The sequence below is a fragment of the Drosophila virilis genome, chromosome 2, assembly GCF_030788295.1.
Source record: "Drosophila virilis strain 15010-1051.87 chromosome 2, Dvir_AGI_RSII-ME, whole genome shotgun sequence".
In the NCBI taxonomy this organism is placed as follows: Eukaryota; Metazoa; Arthropoda; class Insecta; order Diptera; family Drosophilidae; genus Drosophila; species Drosophila virilis.
In genome coordinates this window covers 18,030,847-18,058,712 of record NC_091544.1, presented here as the reverse complement: position 1 = coordinate 18,058,712, position 27,866 = coordinate 18,030,847, and the positions used below count along the sequence as shown (strand labels likewise).

Below are 27,866 nucleotides of genomic sequence, written 5' to 3'. Positions count from 1 at the left end.
ACTCAAATTATATTGGCTTCTAATTGGTTTTGGTTTTGGGTTTCAGTTTTATCATCAAAGCAGATCCTAAAAAATTCTTATGCACAATCCTTTATGCATCTTAGGCATTGTTATGACGTCTGGCATTCCATTCAATTGAGTAGCTGGTAAACATGTTTACAATATGAGATTTTGTTTATGTTCTGCTCATAAAATGTCACTCGTCTACGTGACAGATAAGATACATATTTTTGGATGCGATGCGCTGTTTCTAGACACATTTTGTGGAAAGTTTCGGTTTTCTTCGACATGTGACGTCAATGAAGTTATGCGGCATGATGATATAGAGTCATGTATCTGCAATTGTTACTGTTACTAAAACAGAGACAATTGATTTTCGTGTGTTAAGTATGAATTCTATTTTTGGAATTCGTTGATAAATTACAGCTGAAGCTAAATGTTTGAAATGAGACTAGAGATGATGGGTCTAAATAATATGCAAAGTTTGTATATAAATAAAATATGTAAAATTAAACTGTAGAGAATGCAAAAGAAAATTATGAAATAGAATGGAATGAAAAAAGTAGAAGCTATAAATAAAATATAGTATATCAAACAAGTTTAAACAAAATTAGCTTGCAGGCCTTTAGTTAAAATAGGACCCTACAGAGTTTAAAGACTTAAAAGACGTGTTTTAAATATTTTAAGAATATTTTATTGAAATAAGCATTATTGAAAATTCGCATTATTTTGTGGAGTACCTGAAATTTCGTGCCTGGAAAAACTCAAAATGATTTTGAATATACAAGATACACTAAGTATCATTTGCATTTCAAATGGGAAATTTATTAAGAAAAAAATTGAAATTATTTGTGATAATGGATCAGATTTAAAAACACAAATGAATATATGTCGCATCCTTATCCATAGAAGTTCATCCAATTTAAATTCCTCTGTAATACTCGCACTCTCTTATAAGTCGACCTTGTCTTGAGCTGCCCTAACACACTCTCCTTAGTGCACTCTGTTGCACGCATTCCTTGCCTTTGGTAAGGCTGGCAGCCTGCCATTATGAGATTTTCCCACTCCAGCTGCATTGCTATCATATTATTGCAATTGTCACTTGCCTTGGCTAAGGCCACCGCCACCTGTGTGCCCCAATATGGAGATGGTGTGCATAACTTCACGGCAATTCCTTGCACGGGCTTGTCGCCGCGCGTCGTACAACTTATTTATGTGCTTTTCTAGAAAGAAGAAAGAACCAAAAGTCAGCAGGAGAAGGCGTTGGTGAGCAGGGAGCAAAGGAAAAAACCCATATCAAAAGCAACAATTAAAATGCAACATGTAGACGTCAACACCTTCCAGTCACGGGCCAGTCACTGTCCGAGCCACAGTCACAGAATACACGCAACAGTCACATGCCAAGGCGTTTCGAGGCGGACGTTGAAATTGGGCATAAAAACAGTACCGCAAAAGATAATCGTTCCCATCCAATCTGATACCCCCTCTCGCTCTTTCGCTCTATCAATCACTAACGCATTTCTCCTACACTAAAAATGCAAATTGATGTCAAAAAAAAAAGAAGTAGAAAATAAAAAGGAATAAAATTCTGGTAGCGCCGTGACGTAAATTAAGTAGCTAAATAAGTTTCTGTTAAATTGGCTCCGACAGCGCATAATTAATTTCGTATGCGCAGCGGCAAAGAATTGGAAGAAAGAACCATCGTGGAATGCCGTTGTTGATATTGATAATGCTTATGATGATTGCCAACGCTGCGATAGCCATCTCTCAGCCCGTATACCCCCTCTATTCATTTAAATTTACAAGCCAGCGCTAGTGCGTTTGCATATATGCCCACTGTGCGCCGCTCTGTCTCTGAGACTGAAACCGAGACTGACAACTGGGAACTGGGGACAAGCACAGGTCTGTCTACCCGTGTGGTGTGTGTGCTGTGTGTGCTGGGGTTTAATGTACGCCTCTGTGCCCAATTCTGAAAAAAACTAACCACAGCGACAGCCGAGCGGCGGCCTTCGCGTGCGTGACCGGCATGCGCTTAGCGGTCATTGATTGGCCAACAGCAGCAGCAGCAGCGACGCTGGCAGCGACGGCAGCAGTAGAAACAATGTTGGCCAGTTCTTCGACCATGTCTATGCTCGACCAGCCTGTTGGCTAAGGGCGCCGCGAGCAACAAGTGTGTGAACACATTAAACGGTGATTAGGCCCGGGTCTGCGACTGCGGCTGACTCTGGCTCTGACACTTGAATTTGGCCTGCTCTGTGGTTGTTGTTGCCATTGTTTTGGTTTCATCCAAGCACTTTGTGTGTGGCGGTTGTTGCCTCAAATTAGCCCGCTGCAATGTTACCATTAAATTCATGGAGGTGAATGTGGGCAGCCGGAATATACAAAATGTAATTACTGACAAAACTATGCGAAAGGGCAGTCTACCATTAAAACAAAAAATAAATATGATATTTACCACGCAAACACATATATTAAGTGTTGATAACTTTATTATGTACAGAATATTATAAAAAGTCATTTTAGGGATTTTTATCCCAAAACCGAACATTTTATTAATATTAATCTATACATGTATATACGATTATATAATGATTATTATATATATTATTATTATTCTGATTAGCACTATGAGATATATTAGTATAATATAATATAATATAATAGACTTGTTATTTTTCTAAAGACGTTCTAATTATGATTTTATCTATCCTTCGAATCTCAATTTATTTTAATGAAGCATACTTTAGAGCGTAATTTGTTATTGACATCAGATTGTATACGGTGTCTTTAGTCTGTCTTTACTTAGATCAATTTATTGTTGTCGTTCCTATTTTAATAGGTAATAAATTAACCAACAGCTTGAATACTAGCCAAACGCGTTACTAAATCCAGGTAAATTTCACCTCTACGATGCTTAGTTAGTAGTTAGTTAAACGGGTTCCAACAAAAATAAGGTCTCAAGATTCAATGCTGATTGGTCATGACTTGTGCGTAACCTTGATTAAGCGACAGCGCTGAGCAATCAGCAACAATAACTTTCAATAAATTTACTCTACTCAGTGGCTTTTACTAAAAGAGAACGCATCATTCAAAGCCTATGGTAGTCCATATGTGACTAGGCGTCTACTTTGCTATGTTATTCAAATTTTGTCAGTCAAAAAGTAGGTTCTTGTATGGAAATGTTTGATTTAAATGTTTCACGATGTTCCTTACACATATGCAAAATCTTCTCATCATCGGAATACTATCATATAGCTGACATAGGAACTATCAGTCCAAAAGTAGGTTCTTCTTTGAAAAATCTTTTTGTTTATCAAGATATCTTGTCCAAACCCAACATTTAAAATGCCCAGGTTACATATATATTATATTATATTTTATATACTTATTATATATTCGATTATTATGTTTTATTTATTATATTTATTACTATATATACCTCTATAATATTCTGTTTAACAAGATACGTTTATCAACCTCTGCATTTCACTATTCGCAACACCGTACGGCAACTGACTACGCGAGTATAAAATCTTCAGAGAGTCGAAGATATACCACCTTTCGATTTATTGAAGTGCCCTAATACTGGCAAGTAGATTGACAAAAAGTCAAGTAAAAAACTAACGTTGTGCACATGTATACCTTAAGATCTTGCACTATGCAGACGCAACTTGCAATATTTAGGGAATGTCAATTAGAATTAATAAGTCTAAAAACGGTTCGTTGTACATTATTTTACTTAATTAATACGGGGTTTTTTAGATAGTCCCAGCATTGTGTGTGTTTTATCTTTTAATTAACTAAAAGTTTCTGATGCGTCAACCCCCAAGAAATTCTGGCAAAACTTGTAACAACAACTGATTAGTTCCAATGAAAATATGTATATCTGTTCCGAATAAAATGTGTTTTGTTTACATAAACAACGCAGATTCCCAAGAAGAGCACTTTGTCGCCAAAAAAATAAATGACAAACAAATGCATTGATGACATCGCATAAATTTTAGTGGCAACATCTATTCGATGTGTTTATAGCAAATGGTTCCCCGAAGTTATCGCCGAAAAAAAAAAAAAACAAAAAAAACTTAATTGTTGTTTCGATCAGATAAACAAGATACCAACTGACAACAGCACAATAAAGATGTTCATTCTTATTGATTGCTGATAGACTGATGGCTGATGGCATGAGGCCGACAGGACCGTCAATACACATCAATTAGAGCATAAAAAAATTTGTACTCATCACGGTCATGGTTCGAGCCAGAACTTTGTAGACCAAAATAAACACGTTTCTTGTTGCGCGCGCGCTTCGATAGCGTTTGCGATTATGTTATCAGCTGGCGCGGTGGCTGATAAGAGTGTCAGTAGCTGCTGGAATGCCCGCAATATATATATAAATCAATGAATTTCCAAACAGTCACAGCAATTGTAAGCAATAGCTACCAAATAGCACACGTAGTCCACAAGCTAAACAAATATATACCAAAATATATATTTAAGCAAAAAAGAAAAACAACAGAACTTCCCAAAAAACTGAAAGTTCGCAAAATGAAATCACAAACTTTGTCACTCTGCTGCTGCCTGGCGCTGTTGTCCGGCATTGCAGCCAACACGGTGTCCAACAACCAGACGGATTGTCCACAGATGTGTCCTGCCATCTATCAGCCGGTTTGTGGCTCGGATGGTTTCAATCTCAAGGAATTCGCCAGCGCTTGCAATCTGCAGGCCAGCAACTGTCGCCGCGAACGCAATGCCCTGACGAGTAAGTAAACAAATCGATTCCCAGATCCCGCTCTATATTTATAACGTTCTTTTGTTTAGCCTTTGCCCTGACGGACATGGCCTGGTGCCGCTCACAGGAGGTTGAGGATATTCACAAGCTGTTGAATGTCAAGCTGGACGTACCGAGCTGCCTCAAGCCCTGTGCCATGATTTACAAGCCTATCTGTGTGACCAATGGCAAGTACCGTGGTCTCGTGCCCAACGAGTGCACGTTTGAGACCTTCAACTGTGCCCTGAATTTCGCCGGCGTCGCACCCACTGAGCTGTTGCGCATTCTGAAAGCCGAAACCTGTTAAGCTGTCAGAATAAAACTGGAGTACATGTCCTTTGCACACAAGAGTTGCTTATTTGCAAAAATATATATATTTTGAACTAACAATTTGAAAACTATTATGAATGACATAAATCGATAGGGTATTTAAAGGGGGCAACTATGGAGATGGGCAAATCATTAAAAAATAAAAAAAAGGTCATAGAACTAAAGGAAGGATGTTTTGTTTGGTCCTTGCTCATCTTAAAATATATCATATGATTTCTCTAGGAAATATGACTTGATGTTAAAATTAGAATATATATTTTGAGGGCCAATGTCAAGACCAATTGATTTTAATTGCGATCGTATTATATGAACCTAGTCTCTATCCTTTTTGGGAGATTTCTGTGAACAGCTTGTAGGTCTTTTTATCAATGGATTATTTGAGAGATCGATCAAGCATGTTTTTTTTTTGAGCTTACGGATGTAATAAACAGATATTATTATCAAATATGAGCTAAGGCTCTAAGGCCTCGAGTACTTATACATTTTGAGAGCTTTTATAGGATAGAAATATGAACCATTAGACATAATACATAGATATTCTATCCTTTAGCTCATTAAGGAACAAGTATGTAAGCACGGTTGCTTGATCTTGCACATATTATATGTATGTCTGTCAGGATCGATAAGGCGTAGCAAACTTATCGTCTAATAATTTAATTTAATAATTTAATTTAATGGGTAATTAAATAATTAATGGGTAAGTCCCAACCCTTACATGCTCTCTATCATTATTGTGTATTTTTTGACATCATTTATTAAATATCATAATATTTGTTGATACCACAGTCCGAAATATTAATGTACCCCAGAGTAGTAGAATCAGCGTCAATAATATGAACATAACAGCTGTTCAAAATTCGCAGTAGGCATGTATTTCAATAGTTTTTCATTTATTTGCAAATTGATATCACATTGACAAAGTAAATATTGCGCAAGGAAATAAATAATTGTGGGAACAAATAACTAATAAGAATTTGGGGTGCACAATGCTTGGCCTCAGGTGTGTGTTGGCTGTTTGAGTCATGCTGAGTTCCAGTCACGAACACCCCAAAATGAGATCTGTTATCGGTTTTGCAAGGGGCAACAACACTTGAGACTCTGGGCTAACAAAGTGTGCCGGGCAATTGGCTAAAGCTTTGACAGAGCCAAGCGTGCAGCAGATCATCGTCGACGCGCTCCTGGGTGTTGGCCCAGAAGAAGGTGCCATTGTCGGTGCTAATGTACTGTAGCGGCAGCTGCAGGTCCCACAGCGTGGGCGTTGACGTGGGCGTGGGCGTGGACTGGGCCGCTACATTTTCTGTTAAGTTGTGACTATTGTTGTTGCTGCTGCTGTTGCTGCTGGTTGTGGTGTGATGCGTGTGCTGACAGTTGCGCCCATGCTGGCAGGCATTGCAGCTCTGTGTGCTGGCCTTCTCCACATAGACGCTGCTTATCAGCGTGGGCGTATTGGGCGGTGGTGGTGTCTGTGTTAACTCCTCGTGCACCTGTTGCAGGCGCAGCTCGGCGAACTTGTTGATAGACTCATCGGGCGTTGCTTTGCTGTCGTTGTCATCTGTGTGCAGCAGCTCCAGTGGCGGCAGCATTTGTGTATTGTTGAGATCCACATTGTTGGGATGGGGCTGAGACGCGGGCCTGCCCTTGCCGCCCACTGTCAGCAGTCGTCGCAACGGCTGCCAAACTTTGCGCATGCGTCGCCCCGTTTTGGGCGCCGTTGAAGCTGTTGTTGCTGTTGTGTTGTTGTTGCTGCAGCCAGCTGTCAAGTTTTTTGTATCCAGATACATGGCGATAGCTTTGTGGCAGCTTTCGGCTCGTTCAAGTTAGTTGATTTAGCAGCGAGCGTTGCGTGTGCGCACCTCGCGAGAGTCGTTCGTTTTCTGATGCTGCTGCGCCATCCGGCGCTCATATTTATATATGAGGCGCTGCCGCAGCGCTGCCAATGGCCAGTCAAGAGTGAAATCGTATGCCGGCTGATCTCACGAGCCCAGGCCAAGCACCGAGCACCGTACGAAATTTGAGTGCACTCTCATGCAGACACAACCACAACTATACAGACACACACACACACTCATATGCAGACACTTATTCCCATCGATGATGATGAGGGAGAGGGAGCTGCTTTTTATGTGCGCGTATTTCCCAAATAAATTCCAACAGGAATCCACAAGCTTGTGTGTACTTTTCCCATGCACGTACAATCGACAAGGGCCGCTTGATGAGTTTTGGCTGCAGGTAGATGAAGACGACGCCGGCTGCACCGTGGTGCAGTGGTGCAAAAAATCAAACGAATATTGTTTACTAAAGAACTGATTGGATTTCAGTAGAGTTCAACTTTATCGTAAAAGTAAAACAAAAAATAACAATCTAATAAAAATATGCCTATGGAAATATATAATCTTTTCTTATGATGGTACTTATGCAAATTAATAAAAAACGCGACTTAATAAAGTGGTAAAATATTTTGAATTTGAATTAAAAATAAAGTAAGCCGTAAAAATTACTTAGGAACATATTTGCAACTAGCAACTGGGCGTGTTATATGAATATGAATATGAATTCTATAATCGCTCGTAATAAAAAAACGTTTTTTAGCTCAAATTGCTTGCTGCTAAAATGTTTATTGTTAGTTAAAATGATTACCATAAGAATGAAATACAAGCATCAGCTATAGAGACATAGGTATAAGTTCTTAAGTACCTGTAGGTTTGTTTTAATAATGAGAGAGCAGGGAAATAAAATTAGGAATAAAGAAACAAGCTAATGAAGTTGTTACCACAAAAAATTAATACATTTATTTTGCTTTCATCAAATCTTTGGCCTCAAGATACTCTATTGATTTAAAAATTCAGTATAAGAAAAGCGCGTCTCCAGACGCGCTTCCTGTTTGAATATTAAATTACAAATACTTAACTGAAAAAAGTGCACCTTATTGAGCACATTAAATTGCTTTGGAACCACAGTGCATCGCCTGTTCCGTCATTTATGCACGACTGACTTTGTTTTCACATTCACACGGTACCCGAAGCCGGGGCCAGAGCCAGGGCCCACTAGTTGTTGCTGGTTGCTGCTTGTCCAGCTGAAACCGATTGGGCGCAGTGACGTAGCCATTTTGCTTGCACAGTCCTCACTGGGGGCAGCAGCTGCACCTGTTCCATTGTAGCCCCTGTAAACTAAGACGCTGTGCATTTCCGTCCTGGCGCAGGCGGCGCACCGTTGCGAGTGTGGGAAAGGGCTTATAAGAATTTCACTTGGGTTGTTCGGGTTTTTGAGTTTTCGGGCACTATTGTTGTTGTTGTTATTATTTTTGTTTCCTTTCTTGTGATTTTTTGGTGTCTTGTTGTTGCTTTTGCTGCTGCTGTTGATGTTGTCGAGAGCAGCTGTTATTGCTACTTGTTCGCCTGTTTGTTGTCATTTATAATCAAGGCTCTGAGCCCCGGCGCTGATAAGTTCATTTTATGAGCTCGTCGATCCTAGCCGTGGGGATTATAGCATGTTGTTCACACGCTCCGCACAAAGGCAGATCTAATGAGGCCGTGACCTGATTCCACAACAGTCCTTTGCTCTTTCCCACACAAAAACCAGCGCCGGGCCTATTCTCGAAAACTAGTTGGCCCAGTCAGCCTGGCCGTAGAGCGAAACAGAGCCTGGCCCGTTCGACTGGCCGGGGGCCAAATGCAACAAACTCGTGCCAATCGCGTGTACACCGCACGCCTGCAGCTTGTGAGCCACCGTCTCTATCGCTTTGGTCGCCATTAATCTTGAACTCTCCGCAGCACGTCGACGACGACTACGACGACGACGGCATCGTTGCCCCGCACATTTGCCCCCAATCAGCGCCTAGCTTTGAACTGCACGTTTGCTAAATTGAAAGCGACTTTGACTCCATCTCTGACTATGACTGCAACTGCAACAGCAACTAAGATGCTCTTGTGGCAGCTCCAGCTTCAACAGCGCCTCTGTCTCTGGCCGGGCTGCGCATGCGCCTGCCTTAACGCCTTATTGGTAGACAGATGGGGCAGACTTATGCCAAGTTGGTGTCTTTGCTATTTTATACCCTTTCTGTGTCTGATGTATGCATATTATCTGGTTTCGTGTGTTAATTTTAGAAATCCTTAGAAATAAAATGTTCATTAAAATAAGAAAAAGCAGATCAAGTAAAAACTTTACGAACGCTATACCAAATTTTAATTCTTTGGAGATGGATCAGAACTATTTCTAAATAACTATTTTTGTTTGCCTAGAAGCATTTTTAATCCTTCATAAAATTTTTTAATCCTTTTTAAATCTGGGTAAAAGTTTTTAATTGCTCAAGTTAGCAAAAAGTAAAAATATCTAAAACTAGTGTTGATAAGCTTGTAAACAGTGCTGTAAATTATTTTATGTTCATGGTCAAACATAGAAAACAAACGGAGATAGTTTTTGGTTAAGTATGATTGATAAGGTTAATATCCGGAAGGTTTTTAGAGCTTAAGATGCTGTTTTTTTTTTAACCAGAAAATTGTATAGACTAAATGTTAGTGCCTCATAAAATATTAAAAAAAAAATCTGAATAAGGCTTAGAACTGATAAACTACAAGACTTTACATACAATTTGTTAGGCACTTTATAAAAGTTGTTCAAATGTTCTGATAGAGTATTTAAGCTGTGAGGTTGTGTTTTTCAATTTCAAACTTTTAAGCCACAAGCCTTTATTTGGCTTTTGGCTTTTGGTTCACACGGCAGGCGACCAAAGCGGCAAAGCGGCAACCAGGCAACGAGGCAACAAGTTTTGCGCAAAGTTAGCGCAAAGCTTAAAAATATATATGACAAGCAATTAGTGTGCATTGAGGTTAGTTGAAAATGGTTTTTGGTTGTGGCTTGTGGCTGATGTGATTCGTTGTATGCATGTGTGTGTGTGTGTGTGTTTGTGATTTGCATGCGCCGTGTGATCGGATGCAACTGCGTTACTCATACGACACGTGTGACAACAAAGTTGAAAGTTAAGTCAGCTTGTAAGCTAACGCTGCTGTTATTGTTGTAACTGTTGTTGTTGTTATTATTATTTTTGCTGCTGTTCGAAGTCAGCAGAAAAATAAAAGGCCAAGCCAGCAACCACAAACAACGGCTAACGGAAGTCATGGGCAAAAGACAAACAAACAAACCAGAGATTCTGCAGCATCATGGGAACTGCTTGGGCTGGCAAAAAAAAAAAAAAAAAACAAAAAAAAAGTACAAGTGTCATATTGCTGTGATGGCGATAAATAAAAAACAGGCAACATTTTATACACATAGTGTCAGGTCTGCTCAGCTGCCCGACTGTCCGGCTATCCAGCTGGCAGCTGCCCAGTCGCTGTAGCCGAGATCAGCGAAAAGCTGGAATAAAACATCATCTTAGAACGACAACCGGATGTTGAAGTTTATTGCGATGAACGAAGGCGACAACTTAAGCTATGCAAAAGTTTTGGAAACCCCAATACTGTAAGGAAAGCTGGAAACTGTTACGCTTAATCGATACACTTCAACGAAATGCTAGCCACTCAATGTTGTTGTTATAGTTTTGTTGTTGTTTTTGTTGTCGTAGTTGTCGCAGTCATCATCATCAGCCAAGCATGCGACATAATTGCGCGAGTTAAAGCCCCCCAAACAAGCGGCAGCCACAACAACAACAGCAATCATCAGCAACAACCAGCAACAACCAGCAGCAGCACTAACAACAAAAACAACAACAACAAGCAGCAAAACATTTCAGCAATCCATCGGATCGCATCACAATCCAGCCATCCGTCCAACGTGTGGGAAACACACGACAAATCTGTTTCCCACGGTCTCGTAAAGTAGGCACAACACAACACACACTCTCAGCCGCCGTCGCAGTCGCAGTCGTAGTAGGCTCCCATTTGTGCATATGCATATGTGTGTGTGAGTAAGTGAGAGCACCAAAGAGCCCAATAGCCGCAGACGACGAATAGGAGCCGCCGCTGAAGCAGCAGCGCAACTGTCATCATTGACAATAAGTATGACATGGACGATGGCAACGGCGACGGCGACAGCAGCGGTAACATCGACGGCGCACTGAGAGCCACGCGCAGACCCATTCTCATTCCAAATCCAAAATCTAAAGCCCCGACTGCGACTCACTCGGCAATCCGTTTTTGAAGACGACGACGCGCGCCAGAGCGCAACAGGGCACGCTCTCTCGCTCACGCTCATCTAAAGGCAGCAGATAAGCAGTGTTGTCGAGTCGCTCGATTTCGTAAACTGGCGCAATAATATGCCAAAGATCGCACAGTGGGCCAAGTGTTGAAAATTGAAGATGTATTGTTAAATAAGATTTAACATAGGTCGCTCGTCTTACATCCAAGTTTTTCCAATGGGGCTTAGCTGGCGATAAAGATATATGTTTGATAACATTCAGTAGATACGATAATAGAAGATATTTGCCAGGCTCCATAAGTCTCCGAAGAGTCTATCATTAAGAAGCACAACCATTTATAGAAACAAAGGGAGCAACTAATATATATCATCTGAGCTTTAGCTCGTCAATAGTAAATCAATTAAACTTTAAATTGAAAAACAACATTTATTGTTATTATTAGTTAATTAAAAATCAGGGCTAGAAAACAACATGTTTTGATGATGTTTACGACAAGTAAGAGTATATATATTAGAATTACCTCATTTATAAATTCTAAAAATATTACATAAAAATTTTTGGTTATGCATTTTACGGTAAATTAAAAATGTTTATTAATTTTATAAAGAAAACAGGCAAAATGAAACTAATAAAGCTGTTCGTTGCATACTTTAAGGAACATTGAAATATTTATTTTATAATAACACTATCAAATCTAGCTATTTTTTAAGACTTAAAAAAATGTGTCAGATATACGAATCTTTTCATTGATTTAAAATCCTCATGAAAATAACTACATTCGTATTCTAATCTGGTGTAGCTTTTATGAGATATAAACATGTTCTTAAAAGTATGCAACGGATGTTTGGGAATATATATAATTATTTTCTCGATTTCTCATATATATAGAAATAATTTAAATAAAGTGGAATACGTATATAATTTGATATATTTGTAGAACAAAATAAATCAAACCAGACTAAGACTAATATTTTGTTAAGTAGAACGAAAAATATCAATATTTGAGTTTTTATTTAGCTAACCAACTCAAATTTTCCAACTATAACTAGCACGTCTTTATTCAGCAACGACCCACTGTGCAGTAGATTGCCTGGCAACTTGACAACTCCAACCCCAACGTGTGCCTGCAACGGACTTCACAGTAGCCTCTCTTTGTGTGCGCTGCCGAGTGCCGCTACCGAGCCGAGACCGAAGGCACGAATGCCACCACAGCCCCGTATATGTGTATGTGGATGTGTGTGCGAATGATCATGCGGGAGCTCAGGCCCAGTCGCTGCAGGGAGAGCGTCGTATAAAAGTAACGTTGGAAACTTGTTTGCCACTCATTTCATAAACGTGCCGCCTGTTGAACGGAACACAAAGCGCGACGCACGCGCAACCGCCCCAAAGAAAATACGATATCGACGTGAATATGTGCGTGTAGCTCGGTTCAAGCCAAAAATCAAAACTTTAACAGAAATAGTGAAGGTGATTCGAATCACAACATGGTCATGGAGATGTCCAAGACCTATCAGTACCGGAAGGTGATGAAGCCGCTGTTGGAGCGCAAGCGCCGTGCGCGTATCAACAAGTGTCTCGATGATCTCAAGGATTTGATGGTGGAGTGCCTGCAGCAGGAGGGCGAGCATGTCACGCGCCTCGAGAAGGCCGACATACTCGAGCTAACGGTGGATCATATGCGCAAACTCAAGCAGCGCGGCGGCCTCTCGCTGCAAGCCGTCGGCACCGCTGGCGGCGGGAATGTAGCTGCCCCCAGCACCAGTGCCGCCCACGTCGAGTCCTTTCGCTCCGGTTATGTTCATGCTGCCGATCAGATTACACAAGTTCTGCTGCAGACGCAGCAAACCGATGAGATTGGCCGCAAGATTATGAAGTTTCTATCGACGCGACTAATTGAGCTGCAATCCCAATTGCTGCAACAACAACAACAACAACAACCGCCCGCCGTCGGGTACGCCTCAGGACGCTTAGCCTTTCCGCTGCTGGGCGGTTACGGCGCCGCTGCCGCAGCCAGTTACAGCGCCTTCCTGGCGGGTAAGGACGAACTAATCGATGTGACATCCGTGGATGGCACAGCGCTATCCGAAACGGCGTCAGTTAGCTCGCAGGAGTCGGGCGCCTCGGAGCCCGTCTGGCGGCCCTGGTAATCAACTGGCTGCCTGCATTCCTGGCGACATCATCTAATTTCTAGATCTTATCTTTAGTATTCCAAATGGCTATTAACCGTTCGCTGCTGCCATTATCAGCAGCAGCAAACAACAACAGCAAAATCCGTTGTCTTCCAAAGCAAATTGTCGCATCATATCGCATGAATTTGTTGCACTGTGCATTGTTTTTAAATACTTTTAAGTTTATTTTGATAATATTTGTAAATTTTGTATTTCAACTGTGATATAACTAAAGTACGTCGCGTTTCAATACACTTTGATTGCGCTGACTTCCTAATAATTTGCTAAAGTTTTCTAGAGTTAAATGTTTGCAATGTTCATTATTGAAAGCGTCTTATCAAATTAACTAAATTAAGCTTTAAATAATTTATAAATGTTAAATTAGGAACTAAATATGAATAAACAAAAGTTCTCATATTAAAGACAACTAATATATATCTTTTTATTCACAAAACACTTTTCAGCCTATTAAAAAGGTTTTATTATTCCCATTAAATCCCAATTGGAATAATTTAAACGAGTGTAAGCATTTCATAATATCATTTAATGCTATTTCATTCGAAGCTCCGCTTATTTTGAAGAAAATTTCACAATTTTTTAGTCATTTTAAATGATTTTATAATACTATACATTAATAATTATATAATAGTCAAAGATTCGATAAAGTTGTATAAAAATGTTACATTTCTGAGTGCAAAGAGATACCCTTAGAAGAATATCAAAACCCTATACACTATTATTATGAGATTATCTCAATAGATAACATTGTCCTCGAAAGATTCGGAAGTTTTAAGCGTTTAATTTTTTTACTAAATAAAATCAAGACCATTGAAGGGAACATATTTAATAATATTCAAATTCCAAATATTTATTTTACAAATAATTAAAATATTTTATATTTTAAAACAAATGCAAAGAAAAGTTTCAAAATATCAGTCATACTCATAAATAAATCTGAAGAATCTATAGATCTTTAATTGAAAAATACATTTATGTATTAATATATATTGAAAAGCTTACATTAGATAGGGGCTCGCAAGTCCATTGTATATATATATGTAAGATATATCTCAATGTATAGTATATATAGTATGTAGGTATGTATAGTATATATGAAATTCGACCAAAGTTTTGGATCATAAATACGCAGTTGTTTTTTCATGCTTATCTATTGGCAGGAAATATGTGCTGAGTATGCATTCAATGAATTTTAAAGCAAATCTTCACATATCTTCACCTCCAGTGCTCCCATTTCAAATTTGATCTACTGCCACACACACAGACACCCAAGCACACACACGTGCTTGTGCTGACTTTTACTTTTATCAGGCGAACATCTCTTCACATTTCATGCAAGAAGCACATCAGCATATCTGAAGTTGCCGTCACAGAAGCAATTAAGAGCTTGTAGCTACTGTAAATAGATGTAGATACAGATACAGATACAAAGATACATACATATATAATGTGAATGCCTGAATCATTTATGCAATCAATTGTGCATCTCTGCAGAGCTTCTTCTTGTCAGCGGTAAAGTAATTAAATAACTGCCAGGTCTAATTGGAACCGGCGCGATCAACGATGTCTCGTTTATTTTCTGATTGGCCCAAAACTGGTTAGACCTGTAAAAATCAACCCCTAAATTTAAGTTGGATGCTGTTGCTATCACAATGACATCTACCTGCGCGCAGGTAAAGACATCAACAATAAGCCTGGCTTAGCAGGGACTGCAGGAGCCCTGCTCAGGTAGACCCGAACAAACAAGCGATGGTTACAAAGTGTTGGCCACCAGATTAGCCGGCGGCCAATGAGTCACCCAATTCAACAATGGCTTGCAGTTATGCAAAGGTTATTAAGTAGTGTTTTTTTAGGGGTAGCTGAAAATTGATAATTGAATGCCATTTGAGAATGAGAACAAAAATTGGTTGTTTTTTCTTTAAATTGTATATATATTTTTGTAAAAATATGAGTTAAAATTTATCACAATTTTGTAAAGCTCAGTTGAGTGTTAAGCGACTTGCAGTTAATTTTGTTTGCATTTTTTTCAAAAAATTAACAGAAGACGCCTTAAAGCAGGAAGCTGGAACCACCGGCCCCAAATGGAAGACATTGTTGCGTGTGTGTTTGGCTGACCAAACGCATGTTTAGGCTTGCACCCAACGATCCTGGAACTGAGCGACGGCTATTTCATTGGCGGTGCTGCAGTACAGTGGCTCGACAAGATCGTTGTCGGCGGGCAGATCGGAGGCGGCGGTCCAGAAGAAGGTGCCATGAGCGGTGCGCACAAAGTGTACTGGCACAGTTGGCATTTGCTCGAGCTCGTAGTCCTCCATTTCGCAGGAGGCGGAGAGACGCTCATTGGCTTCGTTCTCATAGGATTCCAGCGAGGCGGCGCAGGATTTGTTGGCGATGGACTCAAGATCGGCGTTGCGGCTGTTCTCAATGGACTCCAGCGATTCCAATGAGTTGGCCTTGTGTGTGTTTTGCATGTTCTGCTGCTCCTCGACCTGTTGCTGATGCTGTTTGAAGATCTTCTGCAGCAGCTTCTTCACGCTGTAGGATTTCTTGTTCGATTTGATGTTCATGTTGTTGACGATGTTCTGGCTCTGGCACATTTTGAATTTAAGTTTGCGTTTTAGCTGAGTTGTTTGCTGTACGAAGCGTAGTGCTCGAATGATGTCTGATCCTCTGAAACTGCTGCCTTTTATACCCGCACAGGACCAAAATGAAATCCAAGCCGACAGCAGGTCGGGACAGCGAGGGTAGAGGCAGGCAGGCAGAAAGATACACCAGATACTGTGCGAGTGTGGGAAAGTACAAGGATACGTGCACAGACAAAACGAGTAAACGAGAAAATCCTGTGCACACACACTCGCACACATGCACACAAAAAACGGCAGGTGTGTTTCGAAACGGACCGCTGGGACGGACCTGCACGCCATTAACCTGCATGCGTTGGAGTGTGAAGGCATGTCATGCTGGATCGCTCGCACCTGCTTGTTGTGCATGGCAATTTTATCCTGCGCCAGGATCGTGAGAAGCGAGACTTTCTACCAGTTCCCACAGTTTTTCGAAGGATCCTTTTTCGAGCCTATTGAAAACAAAAACAACAACAAAAAAAAAGAATCTTTTTGCTGATCACTTTTGGTTTTTATATGCTCCTCAGTTGTTATCGTTGTTGTTGTTGTTGTTGTTGCTGCTGCTGGCAGCTCTTTATGCACTTATCTCGTTTTGGTTGGCATAGAAATCCCTTTTTCGGGTCTTGAACACGTGTGCAGCGTTGCCCCCGAAAACGTGGGAGAATATTTTCAATTTTCAACGCTTGAACGACCCAAACAATTAATGGCCTGACAGCAGAGGCCCAGATCAACTAGTTGAATAGGCAAACACACTTTGGCACTGAGACTGGGATCATTTAATGCGCTGTAATTTGAAATTTATAAATTTTTTGTGCCTCGAGGCGTTGCCCAAACGAGCGAGAAAAAAGGAGGACCATAAAAGAAGGAAAGACAAGGGAAAAAAATAAATATCTAAAAACGTGTCAGGCATTCTAAAGCCGAAGGAGTTGCTTTTAATTTCATTTCGATGGCACACAATTAGCAGGCGAGTCGAAGCGGTCGGCCCCCCCGCTCTTACCCTGTCTGTGCCTTATTAAGGGGCACTTTGTGTGCATCCTGGAGGAGCTAAGCGAGAGAGGGAGAGCTGAGCATACACACGCTCAGCGGTGCGCCAGCGTTGTCCTTTTTGGACTTCGGTTCGGTCGCAAGTTGGACACGTGATGGCGCGTGAGGCGTTGAGGTTAGCACAGAGCCATGGGAACGATTTCGGGGACGATCCTGTACTTAATGGATTGTCTTTGACTTGGCCATAAATATTTGTAGCCCATGTGCGTTGGGTTTCCTTTTTTCATTACTTTTGTTGGAGCTACAGAGTGTTTTATTTTTTATACACAAGGCCAGGGAGACAAATTAAGATTCAAGCAGCGAGTGTCCTGGTGAGAAGTTGTAGGCTGGCGTTAACAGTTCGTTTCAAAATTGTTTGAACCCGAAGATTGTGCAGTCCTATTGATGTGTTCCTAGATCCAGGCTATGATTATAAGGTTCGCCTTGATCTCATTGTGATTAGGAGTTTGGTCGAGCTGATTTGTGTGTGTGTTTTTTGTTGAGCTCAGCTCAGCTCAGCTATTGAGGTTTTATTAGAAAGAAAGGCAACAATCTAAGCATTTGTTTACACAGTAAAGCAATAAATAGTCAGTCAGATAAGATAGAACTTGACAGCCTGGGGTGTTTAAAGTTCTATATATATTTGCTATCTAAAACCTAGCTGATTTGTATGCACTTCAGGCTCATTTTTCGAGAGTGGATGAAAGTAAAAGGAAAAGTGGAATGCAAGTAATTTATTCCAATGCACTCCCTGATAAAAATGATTCTCAATATTTTATAATAATTATGAGCGCAATAAACAAAACATACGAAAATCAAATAGTCAAGATATGGTAAAAACTTTTGTATAATAATAATAATAAATTTGAAATATTTTAAATTTATAAAAAACATGGTATACAATTTTATTAGCAATTAACAAAAATGAAATGGCATTTACTTTAAATATATGCACTTTATATATTTTAAAATATTCTTGAAGAATAAAAAACTTAAGAATGTGCCAAGATATTATTAATTTTAGATGCAATTGACGTTAGATACTTTAGAAAAAAATTGCATCAATTTCCGATTCGAATAATTAGCTTGAATTTGAATTTATGAAAGAAGATATACCAATAGATATCATACATTTGATATATACATGTGCAAATTTTTTAAAAACAATTAATTAAATCATAGCAATGAAACGAATTTATATTCCAATGTACGTTTTTAATATAGGTGTATGTAGAATTAATATAAGAGCAAGCAGCGAAGATTTTTCAGCTCCTATTAAAAGAATATTATCTCTTCCAATCAGAAATAGAATAAACAAGAAATTCGTAGCTCTCCACGTAGTGCAAAGAAACTTTAAGATGACATACTTTAGTTGAAACACCAATTCATATATGATGACTTGATTTCGCAAACAGTTATTCATTATAGGAAATCAATTCTTTAAGAAATCAAATTTTACCAGCAATATATTCTTTAGAAACAATTAAATCCGTAGTTGACCATTTCGCCCGAGCTTTACAGGATTATTTCATGGAAGTAGAAATTACGGCCTTGGCTGTTTTGGTTGACTCATTCTACCATATCATAATAATGCACGATTGTTTGTTCCAATTGTGTGTCGTCCTTCGCTCTATTTTGGTTGACTCATTCCCCTAGTTTTCATTTCATGGCCCACGTGCATGCCCATGCGATCCAATAGAATAGCCACCAAATTTGTATGGCAAACCGAAAACCGAAAACCAAAAAAAGATTGTTCGAAAAGCCCTGCTGGGGGTCCACAGACTACAGATATAGACAGATAGCAGCTACCACTGTGGCGGTTTTTGGGCTACCGTGGTACCTTGTTTGGCCTAAAATCGTTTCCAGTGAAATCTTTGACCTGCTCTCTCGATGAACACGTGCACTGATTTCTTATCGTTGCCGATCATTAAAGGTTCCAAAATTGTAGATTAGCCCGAAACAAAACCTGTGGCACACACAAAAAAAAAAGAAGAGATTTGAAAAATTAAAAGAAAAAAATATATATCAACAACAACCTGACCCCTCGCCGGTTGCCATTGTTTGCAAGTGTTTAGGTTCCTGGCCCAAATGTGTGCGTACACACACGCACTGGGTTTGGGATTGAACTTGGGCTTGGAACTGGGCATGAGAACGTGATTCGTCTTGTTTGAACACGTGACGACCTCGTTTCTCTCACTGCGGGGTGCTTGGTGTTACGACGCCGTTTCCAAATTGCAGCGTCGCCAACTGACACGTCTTGCTGATGTACTATCTATCCACAAAATATATGCAGCAAGTGCCCCGGCCCCGATAGATGGCAAACGCAAGGTACGTGCGTAACTTGTGAGCAGCGAATTTTCACACATGTGGCAGCAACGGCAGCAAGAAGCGGGAAATGCCCGCAACCATTGGGCCGCAATCAGGTCCAGTTACAGGATTCGGGTTTTCCACGGCTAGTGTTAACTATGCCGATGTTACGGTATTTCCGCTATTCTCTGGTCAGCGTGAACTTCAAACGAGGCGTGCGAAAAATTCAACAGAATGTAACCCTAGAGCCGACGACGGCAATCACTTCAACTGGTCTAGTTGCAATTGCAGTCCCACATAGAACCTCAAAAAACCATCCATTTCGAAGCCAGAGCGTTAAAGTCATGTGCGCCGCAGTTAAAACAACAATGTATCTACAAATCGCAGATACATTTGAATAGCGACCCACGCGGCGGTTTTGTAATGATAAAATAACACACCAAAACACACACATGCACGCACAGGCGGCACACTCATAAATGCGTTATAAAAATAAAATTCTGTTGGTCTGGCTTGGCAGACACATGTGGGGTCCTTTTTTTGTCATCATATTACATGCAAGAGACGCAGCGCACTTGACACGAGACAGGGCGACATGTTGAATTATCTTTTAGTTTACAAATTAGTATGTGAGATGCTTGTTGCACATGCGGGAGGCAGTTCTGGGAATGCAGACATTGTTAGTTTAGGACGTGCACAATGCAAGGATCAATGGGCAATTGCCAGAGAAACGCTTTTTGGCCGCCCATCACTCAACGCACGTGCAGCTCACAAAAGGGGTTGTAATTACAGTTTAACTCAGTGTCGCCGCCCTCCCTAAAAACCAGGCTCAACAACACCACACACCACACACACAGACCGCACCGCACTGCACCGCACCACACAAGACACCGAGGGGTCCGGTATATGCAGATTGGAGGGCAACACGTGCATGTTGATCAGTCCGATGAGCATGCGAGGCGTGGACAGGTCTCAGACTCGGTTTTTGGTTTGCCCTCTCAGGGGCGTCGCTGATCGTTGCAGCTAAGGTTTCATATGAAAACTAGCTTAAGGGTGAGGACCTCCTACTTGAGACCCTAGGGAGCTCGGGTTCCCTCACTCTCGCACTCGTTCGCAGCTGGGGTGTTTGGTTGCGTTGACACAACAGAGTTTCTGGGGAGCCATTTAGGCATAAACAAGCACCAACAAAACCCAGACCCTATTAAAACGAAAACTCATTAAAATATATCTAAATTATCGTCCCCTTGCCTCAATCTTTCTACGCGCACGAACAGGTCTTTCAATTTTCTAGTCGTTAGCGTGTCTGGTCCCGCTTAATCCTTCCAAGACTAATTACAAAACTGTAGACGCCGGAATCCTGTTACGCATACTGATAAGCTCTGTGATTTAAGAGCTGTCCCCATTAGATGGAATATCTTATTTCTATATTGAGTTTCAGCTCACAATCAATGCTCCGATTTTCTAATGCAGCACTAACAGATATTGAAGTTTGATCTTGATAGCTGCGCTATACAAAGAAGAGTGTCAATATTTTGAAGCAAACACCAACAGGTTCAGACGAAATGCGATATTGAATAGGTACAGTTGAGCTCAATTGTACATTGCGTGAGCAGCCTCTTTGAGAAATGATCATGCACTGATTTTAAACTATTTTCATTTCAAACATGCCAAAGTAAAGAAAAGATTGTATCAAGCAAAATAAGGAACAGAGCTCAAAAAGGGACTCTAATGACATAGTATAACCTAAATTATGTATTTTTAAATATTAAATTGAAGGCTTTATTAAAATAATCAAATCATAAATATTATATCTATCTAAACTAGCCTTCGGCTATGTACAGGATCTAACGGTGGTTTGATTGTATATGTACATGTTTTCTTACAACTAATACAATCTTGTAGATAAGAGTGAACTTTAAAAGATAGTCTATCGCTGATAAGGTGTATAAGTTTTATTAATGGTGCAGATATTTAGATAAGGTGATACACATTACTTTGTTTTCAGAAAAGATATAAATATTAAGAAGGATCAGTTATATATGTTATTGGATTATTCTTTTGAGAGTATTTATAAATATATATATTCCTTAAATATATGTATCTTTATATTTGTTACAAAGGCTACATAATCCTTCTATAAGAAATGTTTGGCTTTAGGATGTTTATAGATATGCACTCATTCGTTTTTTTTTTCTATAGTTTAATGAAGATTGCAGTGAATGTAAAATCAGTTTTTTATTAGTGAAATTATTATTAATTTAACAGGAATTACCTTATGCAACGATATTTTGAATAGATTCGGGGCCTCTAAAACTCTAATGGTTTGTTAAAAATGTTGGTAAGGAAAATTTTTTTAATATTCCAAGTTCGCAGATTTTACAATACTATAAATATAACTAAATAAGTTTAGTTAAGTTTGTTTGGTAGAAAATTTCTTTTTTAGATATTTAATAAAAATCTTTCAAGGTAGCTAATTGCCCTATGCAGCATTTGTTTGTCATTAGTTACATTCGCCAGGTTTTTATTAAGAAAAACTAGTTTTAGATTTTTAATTTTTTTTATCAGGTTGCCAGACTGAGAGGAGGGGGCCGCGTCGCTCTAGAGATGGGTGGGCGGAGCTGGGGGTGGAGTATCTGGGCAAAGGTTCTTCTTCTTAATCTTTCGTTGGCGTGTTCTGCCAGCAAAAGTTGTTCTAAAGTAGTTTAAAAGTAGTTAAACCCAATAAGTTAAAATGTTGATAACCGCCTTTTAAATAGGCTAGGCAAGCTACCCAACTGACAATGAAAAGCCCAATAAAATAAGCTTAAATTCGGAAAATAAAGAAGATGAATATCATTTTGTTTTCAAGTTTTAGTTTTTATTACTATTAAAGCTTGTAATATTCTCTTATAGTCTAAAGTTAGTAAGCATCATTTCGCTAATTTGTACATCTTAAAACTATTAAAGCCGGAGATTGGTATCTTATAAGCTAGTCATGCTTAGATCTATGTAAAGCTTTTGTTATCACAGTTTACATCGAGTCAATTGGAAGACATGATTCGTTGTTATGGTTGTAGTTGTAGATTGTTGTTATCTCTGTGGATTACCAGGGGCGCCACATTGAATGGCTGCCGGACTGTGGACTAACTGCTGCCTCAGAGTCCTCGGCATCGCTGTGATAGCCAGAAGATGCGGGGCTGGCGGAACGACTGATTGGCATGGATTCCAATTCGGTTTGCTGCTGCTGGTGTTGTTCTGGTTGCTGGTCTGCCTGCAGCATGCGCTGGAACTCAATGCCCAGATGTGTCATCACCGTCTTGCCAACATCAACGCTCATAGCCGGCGTGCAGGCCATCACACGTGAGATTTCGCTGACGGCATTCATGTAACCGTTCTTGAAGCTGTCCATGGGCACAGGTGAGACCGGCGCCTGTTGCTTGATCAGCTGCTTGCGCATGAAGACAAGTGCCGCCTCGAGCATTTCAGCCTTGTCCAGACGTAGTATGGCATCGTCGCCCTGGAACTCGGCAACAAGTGTCTTCAGTGTGTCCAGGCACTTGTTCATGCGTGCCCGACGCTGACGCTCCAGCAGCGGCTTCTTCACCTTCAGATAATGCTGGGTCTTCGAGACGTACGCAGTTTCAGTTTGTGGTGCCATTTTTGAGATATTCTTGAGTGCTTTAGCTGTGCACGGTTTGCAGGATGCTGTGTGAATGATGCTCTTCTCGAATGCAGCGTCGCCTTTTATAGGCTGCACTGCAGTTCGGGCTTCAGGTCCTGCAGCCAGGACCTGCTGCAGGTAGCCAGACGTGCAGAGATCTAGAAATCTCTCTCTCCCTCGCTCTTTGCAATGCGTGGGAAAGGAAATCGTTGATAGACCCTAAAACTGAGATGCACAGCAACAATAACTAAAAGACGATTGTGTAGTTGCGTGTCTGACGCATTGTAACTGCAATTAAACCGTAAAATTCTGGCCAAGATCCCAGAGAATAGAGAGAGGCCCAGACAATTGACCGGACTGTGGTGATTTGTCTTGTAAGCCAAAAGTAAAATTTGATGAAAAGTTACAAATGTTCTTGGATCGATGTGGTTTTTATGGCTTCGTCCTTCAACAAATTTTGTTGTATCTTAGAGCTAATTAATATTCTTATTAGCAGTAATTATATTCAAATAATTTTAGAAAATTCACCGATTGGCATTAACTAAATGACCTACAATATATTATTAACTTATTTAGCAGATAAATTATAAACTAGTACATATGTGAATATTATATATAACATCTTAAGGACTCTTAAAAATAATTATCCGACTTTATAATAGTTATTAATAACCCCATTCATAAGCTTAACGCAAATTTAAGTTATGAAGACGTTCAAGTAATTATCCTGTACTCCTGGATACATAAGCTGACGAAGTAACTCAGCTATTTGAGAAATTGAACGGGGTTCGAAGCCCAACTTAGCGTAATTATAGCTTGATAGTCCCTTATAAGATTAATATTAATATTTCTTATGAATGTTATTTTTCAAAGGATTCTCACCTTTATTTATAAAAGTCTGTGCCTAGATATTTCGACAAATCACGGACTTAAATACCTCCTTGAATAATTAGGTTAAATAGTAACCGATATTTTATATTTTCTAAAATAGCAAAATTTAGCTAGTACTTATCACTAGAGCTGATTTAATTAAAATTGAAAATCTTTTATATTTTCAGTTCAGTTCCTGATTCCTTCACACGCATAGTCCAATTACAGCTCACAGAATAAGAAATTTCATTAAAATTCTTAATTTTATAATTACTTGCGGTCTGACTCTACTAGTACGTACCCAATCTGCAGAGCTCCAGTTAGCATCCATGCCAATAAGAAGGGTTGGTAACTCCGTTGCGGTAAGTGGCACCCGCAGCTCGGCGGATCGGCAGCTCGGCACTCGTCAGTCGTCCGTCGTCAGTGGCTCGTATGTGCGTCGATTGCTCGATTTTCATATCGTGAGAACCGCTCGAGAAACGTCGTGTGTTTCCCACGCGATGTGCACACCTGCCATTTAAGTCGCTTATATGGTTGCGATTACAAACACAGCAGCAACATAAACAGCAGCAACATGAGGGCCTCGACTGTCGACGGCACACATTTATTGCGTCGGCGCGACGCGCATTATCAGCGTCGTGTGGCTGCCCAGACGACTTGACTGACGGACTGACTGTCTGATTGTCTGACTGACTGATTACTGGCTGCTTTACTTTAGTTTTTCACTCTTGTCGTCATTATGTTGCTGCCGCAGTTTTCGTTGTTGTTGTTGCTGGCGTCGCCGTCGTCGTCATTGTCGATTGTTTAATTTAAATCGTCGTCGCGATGTCGGCTACTTGGCTTCAGCTTAATGATTATACCCCAAAGTCTGCCTCGAGGTTTCTGCGGAATTGTGCGCAATAGTTATTTGTACTTTACGACATGCGCTAATTGAACCGCAGAAGAGTTTATGAGCCACAGCTTCAGCTTCAGCTTAAGCATCAGCCACAGCAACGTTGATTGGCCAAAGCCGAAGGTGAAAAGTTGGCGCTACCGTTGACGTGATTGGAATTGAGTTTTTTATATGTATACAAGTGCTACTGTCGGCCAACATCAATTGAGCGTCAATCGTGGATTTGATTTGATGAGCATTGGGTCATAAGCGAGCAGAACGTGAGCAAAAAAAAGGCCTCAAAAAAAAATTGACATCAGGTGCAAGACTTGAAGATTTGCAATCTTTCAGATACGTTCAAGAGCGTGGCATTTATAAGAACAAATCGTAAAGGTGATTAGGGCCTCAAATAACAATCTAAATTAAATTGAAAGGGCTTCTGAAATATATATCTTATTGGAGAAAATTTCAAGTACCAGTTTAAAGATTGAATATTGAACAAGTATTTACCCATAAAACTTCATCCGAAAAAGTTTAAAAATATCTAGAACAATTAGTCCAAATATATCTGGAGAGTTTTAAATACAAAACTTTATTAGAGTAGGACTTGCACACACCAAATCTTCAAGAAAGAAAATATTTAAATAAATTAAAATCGTTTGTTTATGAGCAATCTTTTAGCCTGCCAAGATAGGGGTACTCAGGAATGTTTTTGATTAACAAAAACATTCACACCACAACTCTCAAAGATGACATCACAGAAATCTATGCCCTTGAGTTGTGTGTCTTTGAAAAATTTGAATAAACTAATTTTGAATTTCACATCGTCAAGAAAGGTATATAAAAACACATTCCAGCTTGATAAGACAAAGATTAATATAATGCCAAATATTAAAATACACCTTCCCCCCATTAAATAAAAAAAAAAATTTCAACAAAAGCTTGATCAGAACATTTTGCTTTTATTGATTGCAATATGCTGCATTTTATTTTAATTGATACAACAATAACTCTTTAAACAGCTTCAATCCCACACATAATCTTGATTTATAATGTTGGCAATGCATAAAGGGAAGCCAATAGTTGTAATGTACACATTTACTTCATAACTAGGGAAACAGTTCCCAGGAAACTTCAAAGATATTTAGGTTTAAGCTACAACACTGTAAATTAGCTGCACGATAACTGGACAATTGTATTGCTCAGCATTGTTAAAAGAACTAAACATTAAATGCCTTAAATGGTGGGAAAACCCAAGCGCAAAACTTACTAAGATTCTAATTAGTTAAGCATACTAAAACAAATGCGTGTAAAGTAATTTTTGAAATCGAATGCTACACTTAAAACAACGCAGTGCAAGACTTTTATATTGTGGTCACCATTAAAGGCCACATTCAATTAGACAACAACTCCCCAAAGTGTGGCACGTGCCTAACCCTCCCACAGCTTTAATTAAAACTGACTGAAAAAGCACTCAAATTATAATCCACAAAACGCCCGAAAACGCAATCAAGTGGCGATCAAACAAACGCCACAAAACTTAATTGCTGCACCTTGCGCCACAGCCGAGGCTGCAAGCAAATCAAATACATAACGGCCACGTGACCGCCCAACGCCCCGCAGGCGGCTGCTGCTGCGCAGCACGAGACAAGTGCGTCCGCCACGCGACTGCGGCCGGCGCAAGCTTTCCACAAGTGGCCAAGCCGACAAATATCAATCAGGTGCAAAAAACAGGCGGGAGGCGGCATTGGGTCGGGTTTTGTGTGCATTTGATAATTGGGAAATGAACGGCCAATGAACACACTTGTCCGAGCAGGCTTTAGAGGTCGAACGAGACTTTCGCCAGGCAGCAAGTGCAATATGTGTCAGGCAGTCAACATCCATCCACCACCGAGGCAACAGCAACAACAACAACAACAACAGGAACGGCAGCAACACGAACCGGGCTGTGGCCTAAATTGCAAGCAGCTGCCACTCGAACCGTGGGATATTTTTCCCCTAACCAACTGAGGGCCATCGAACCTTATCCATGGGAACCACAACTGCTCGACGCTCTCAATATTTATTTTGTGCGTTCGTTATATTGAATAAGTAAAAAACAAAATAAGGGAAAGGAAGCCTCGACAATGAGGGGTGCGGACGACTGACACGATTATCCTGCACGTGTTGAGCTTGCTCTCCACTCGGCCTGATGAGCCTGCGCTGAAAGCGTGGCAGGCAAGCGTTGGGCGGCTGCTGTTGCCACAGTTGTTGCTGCTGTTGCTTTTGCTTTTTGCTCTGAAACTTGCAACATCAGTCAGCCGCGTGCTGGCCACATGTGTTGCCCATGTGGCACTTGTCGCTGGGTGCTGCCGCTCTTCTTTGATTGGGTGGTGGTTGTGGTGTTTTTTGGGCGGGAAGCTGAGCTATATAAGCGCGACACTTGCCACGCCAGTAGCACAGTTGAAATTTGCAACGCGAAGCGCTAACAACAACCTAAACAAAACTATGTCTAAAGTGAAGAATCTAATTGCCAAAATGCTGCAGCGTCGCGGCAAGTGCAACGTAAGCGGCAGCAGCAGCAGCGGCCACAGCAACAACAACAACATCAGCCACTGCCAGCACTATGAGAGTCTAGAGGAGATTGCCCAAAATCAGGCCAACGAACGCATGCTGCAGGAGACAGCAATGGGCACACATCAATTGCTCTTTTGCCTGGAAACCGCAGACGGCAGCTTTTATTGGCATGCACAGTAGCAACAGCAACAAACAAACAAACAAACAAGCAACAACAACAAACCGGTAGATAGAAACGGTCAAATGTATGAATGAAAATACTTCTTCAATGAAGCCATCCCATCCAGTTAGCCCGTCAGCCAGTCAGCCGGTCATGCGAAACTAGTTGCATGCAACATATGAGCAAGTGGGAAACAAGTTGCCAATGCAATCGGCCAAGCAGACATCAATGGCAACAATGTCAACGTTGTCCCGGGCTAGGTGTCAATTAAGTATTTAATACCAACTTTATGCCAACTTTAAATACCTTGTGATATACATTTACATACTCGGAATCTATCAGAGTTTAGTTCATAGTGCCAATAGTATAAATGTTGTTAACTCTTAATCTAATAAAAAATCAAT

At 40.3% G+C, this 27,866-nt stretch overlaps 6 protein-coding genes across 6 annotated transcripts; 3 read left to right on the top strand and 3 right to left on the bottom strand.

Moving 5' to 3' along the window:
- Nucleotides 1–4,431: 4,431 nt before the first annotated feature.
- On the top strand, nt 4,432–5,158 carry Kaz-m1 (Kazal-type protease inhibitor m1). Its single transcript, XM_002053439.4, has 2 exons — nt 4,432–4,759; nt 4,819–5,158. The coding sequence occupies exons 1-2, from the start codon at nt 4,546–4,548 to the stop codon at nt 5,073–5,075; spliced, it is 471 nt and encodes a 156-aa protein (XP_002053475.1). The 5' UTR covers nt 4,432–4,545; the 3' UTR covers nt 5,076–5,158.
- Nucleotides 5,159–5,945: 787 nt separating this feature from the next.
- Nucleotides 5,946–6,990, bottom strand: E(spl)m2-BFM (Enhancer of split m2, Bearded family member). Its single transcript, XM_002053440.4, has one exon. The coding sequence runs from the start codon at nt 6,877–6,879 to the stop codon at nt 6,202–6,204; it is 678 nt and encodes a 225-aa protein (XP_002053476.1). The 5' UTR covers nt 6,880–6,990; the 3' UTR covers nt 5,946–6,201.
- Nucleotides 6,991–12,545: 5,555 nt separating this feature from the next.
- E(spl)m3-HLH (Enhancer of split m3, helix-loop-helix) lies at nt 12,546–13,823 on the top strand. Its single transcript, XM_002053441.4, has one exon. It carries the CDS (start codon nt 12,713–12,715, stop codon nt 13,373–13,375), a length of 663 nt encoding a protein of 220 aa, XP_002053477.1. The 5' UTR covers nt 12,546–12,712; the 3' UTR covers nt 13,376–13,823.
- Nucleotides 13,824–15,321: 1,498 nt separating this feature from the next.
- Nucleotides 15,322–16,088, bottom strand: E(spl)m4-BFM (Enhancer of split m4, Bearded family member). The gene has a single exon (XM_002053442.3). The coding sequence runs from the start codon at nt 16,009–16,011 to the stop codon at nt 15,541–15,543; it is 471 nt and encodes a 156-aa protein (XP_002053478.1). The 5' UTR covers nt 16,012–16,088; the 3' UTR covers nt 15,322–15,540.
- A 6,112-nt stretch (nt 16,089–22,200) lies between these two features.
- Nucleotides 22,201–23,066, bottom strand: E(spl)m5-HLH (Enhancer of split m5, helix-loop-helix). The gene has a single exon (XM_002053443.3). It carries the CDS (start codon nt 23,000–23,002, stop codon nt 22,448–22,450), a length of 555 nt encoding a protein of 184 aa, XP_002053479.1. The 5' UTR covers nt 23,003–23,066; the 3' UTR covers nt 22,201–22,447.
- Nucleotides 23,067–27,194: 4,128 nt separating this feature from the next.
- Nucleotides 27,195–27,866, top strand: E(spl)m6-BFM (Enhancer of split m6, Bearded family member). Its single transcript, XM_002053444.3, has one exon. It carries the CDS (start codon nt 27,234–27,236, stop codon nt 27,480–27,482), a length of 249 nt encoding a protein of 82 aa, XP_002053480.1. The 5' UTR covers nt 27,195–27,233; the 3' UTR covers nt 27,483–27,866.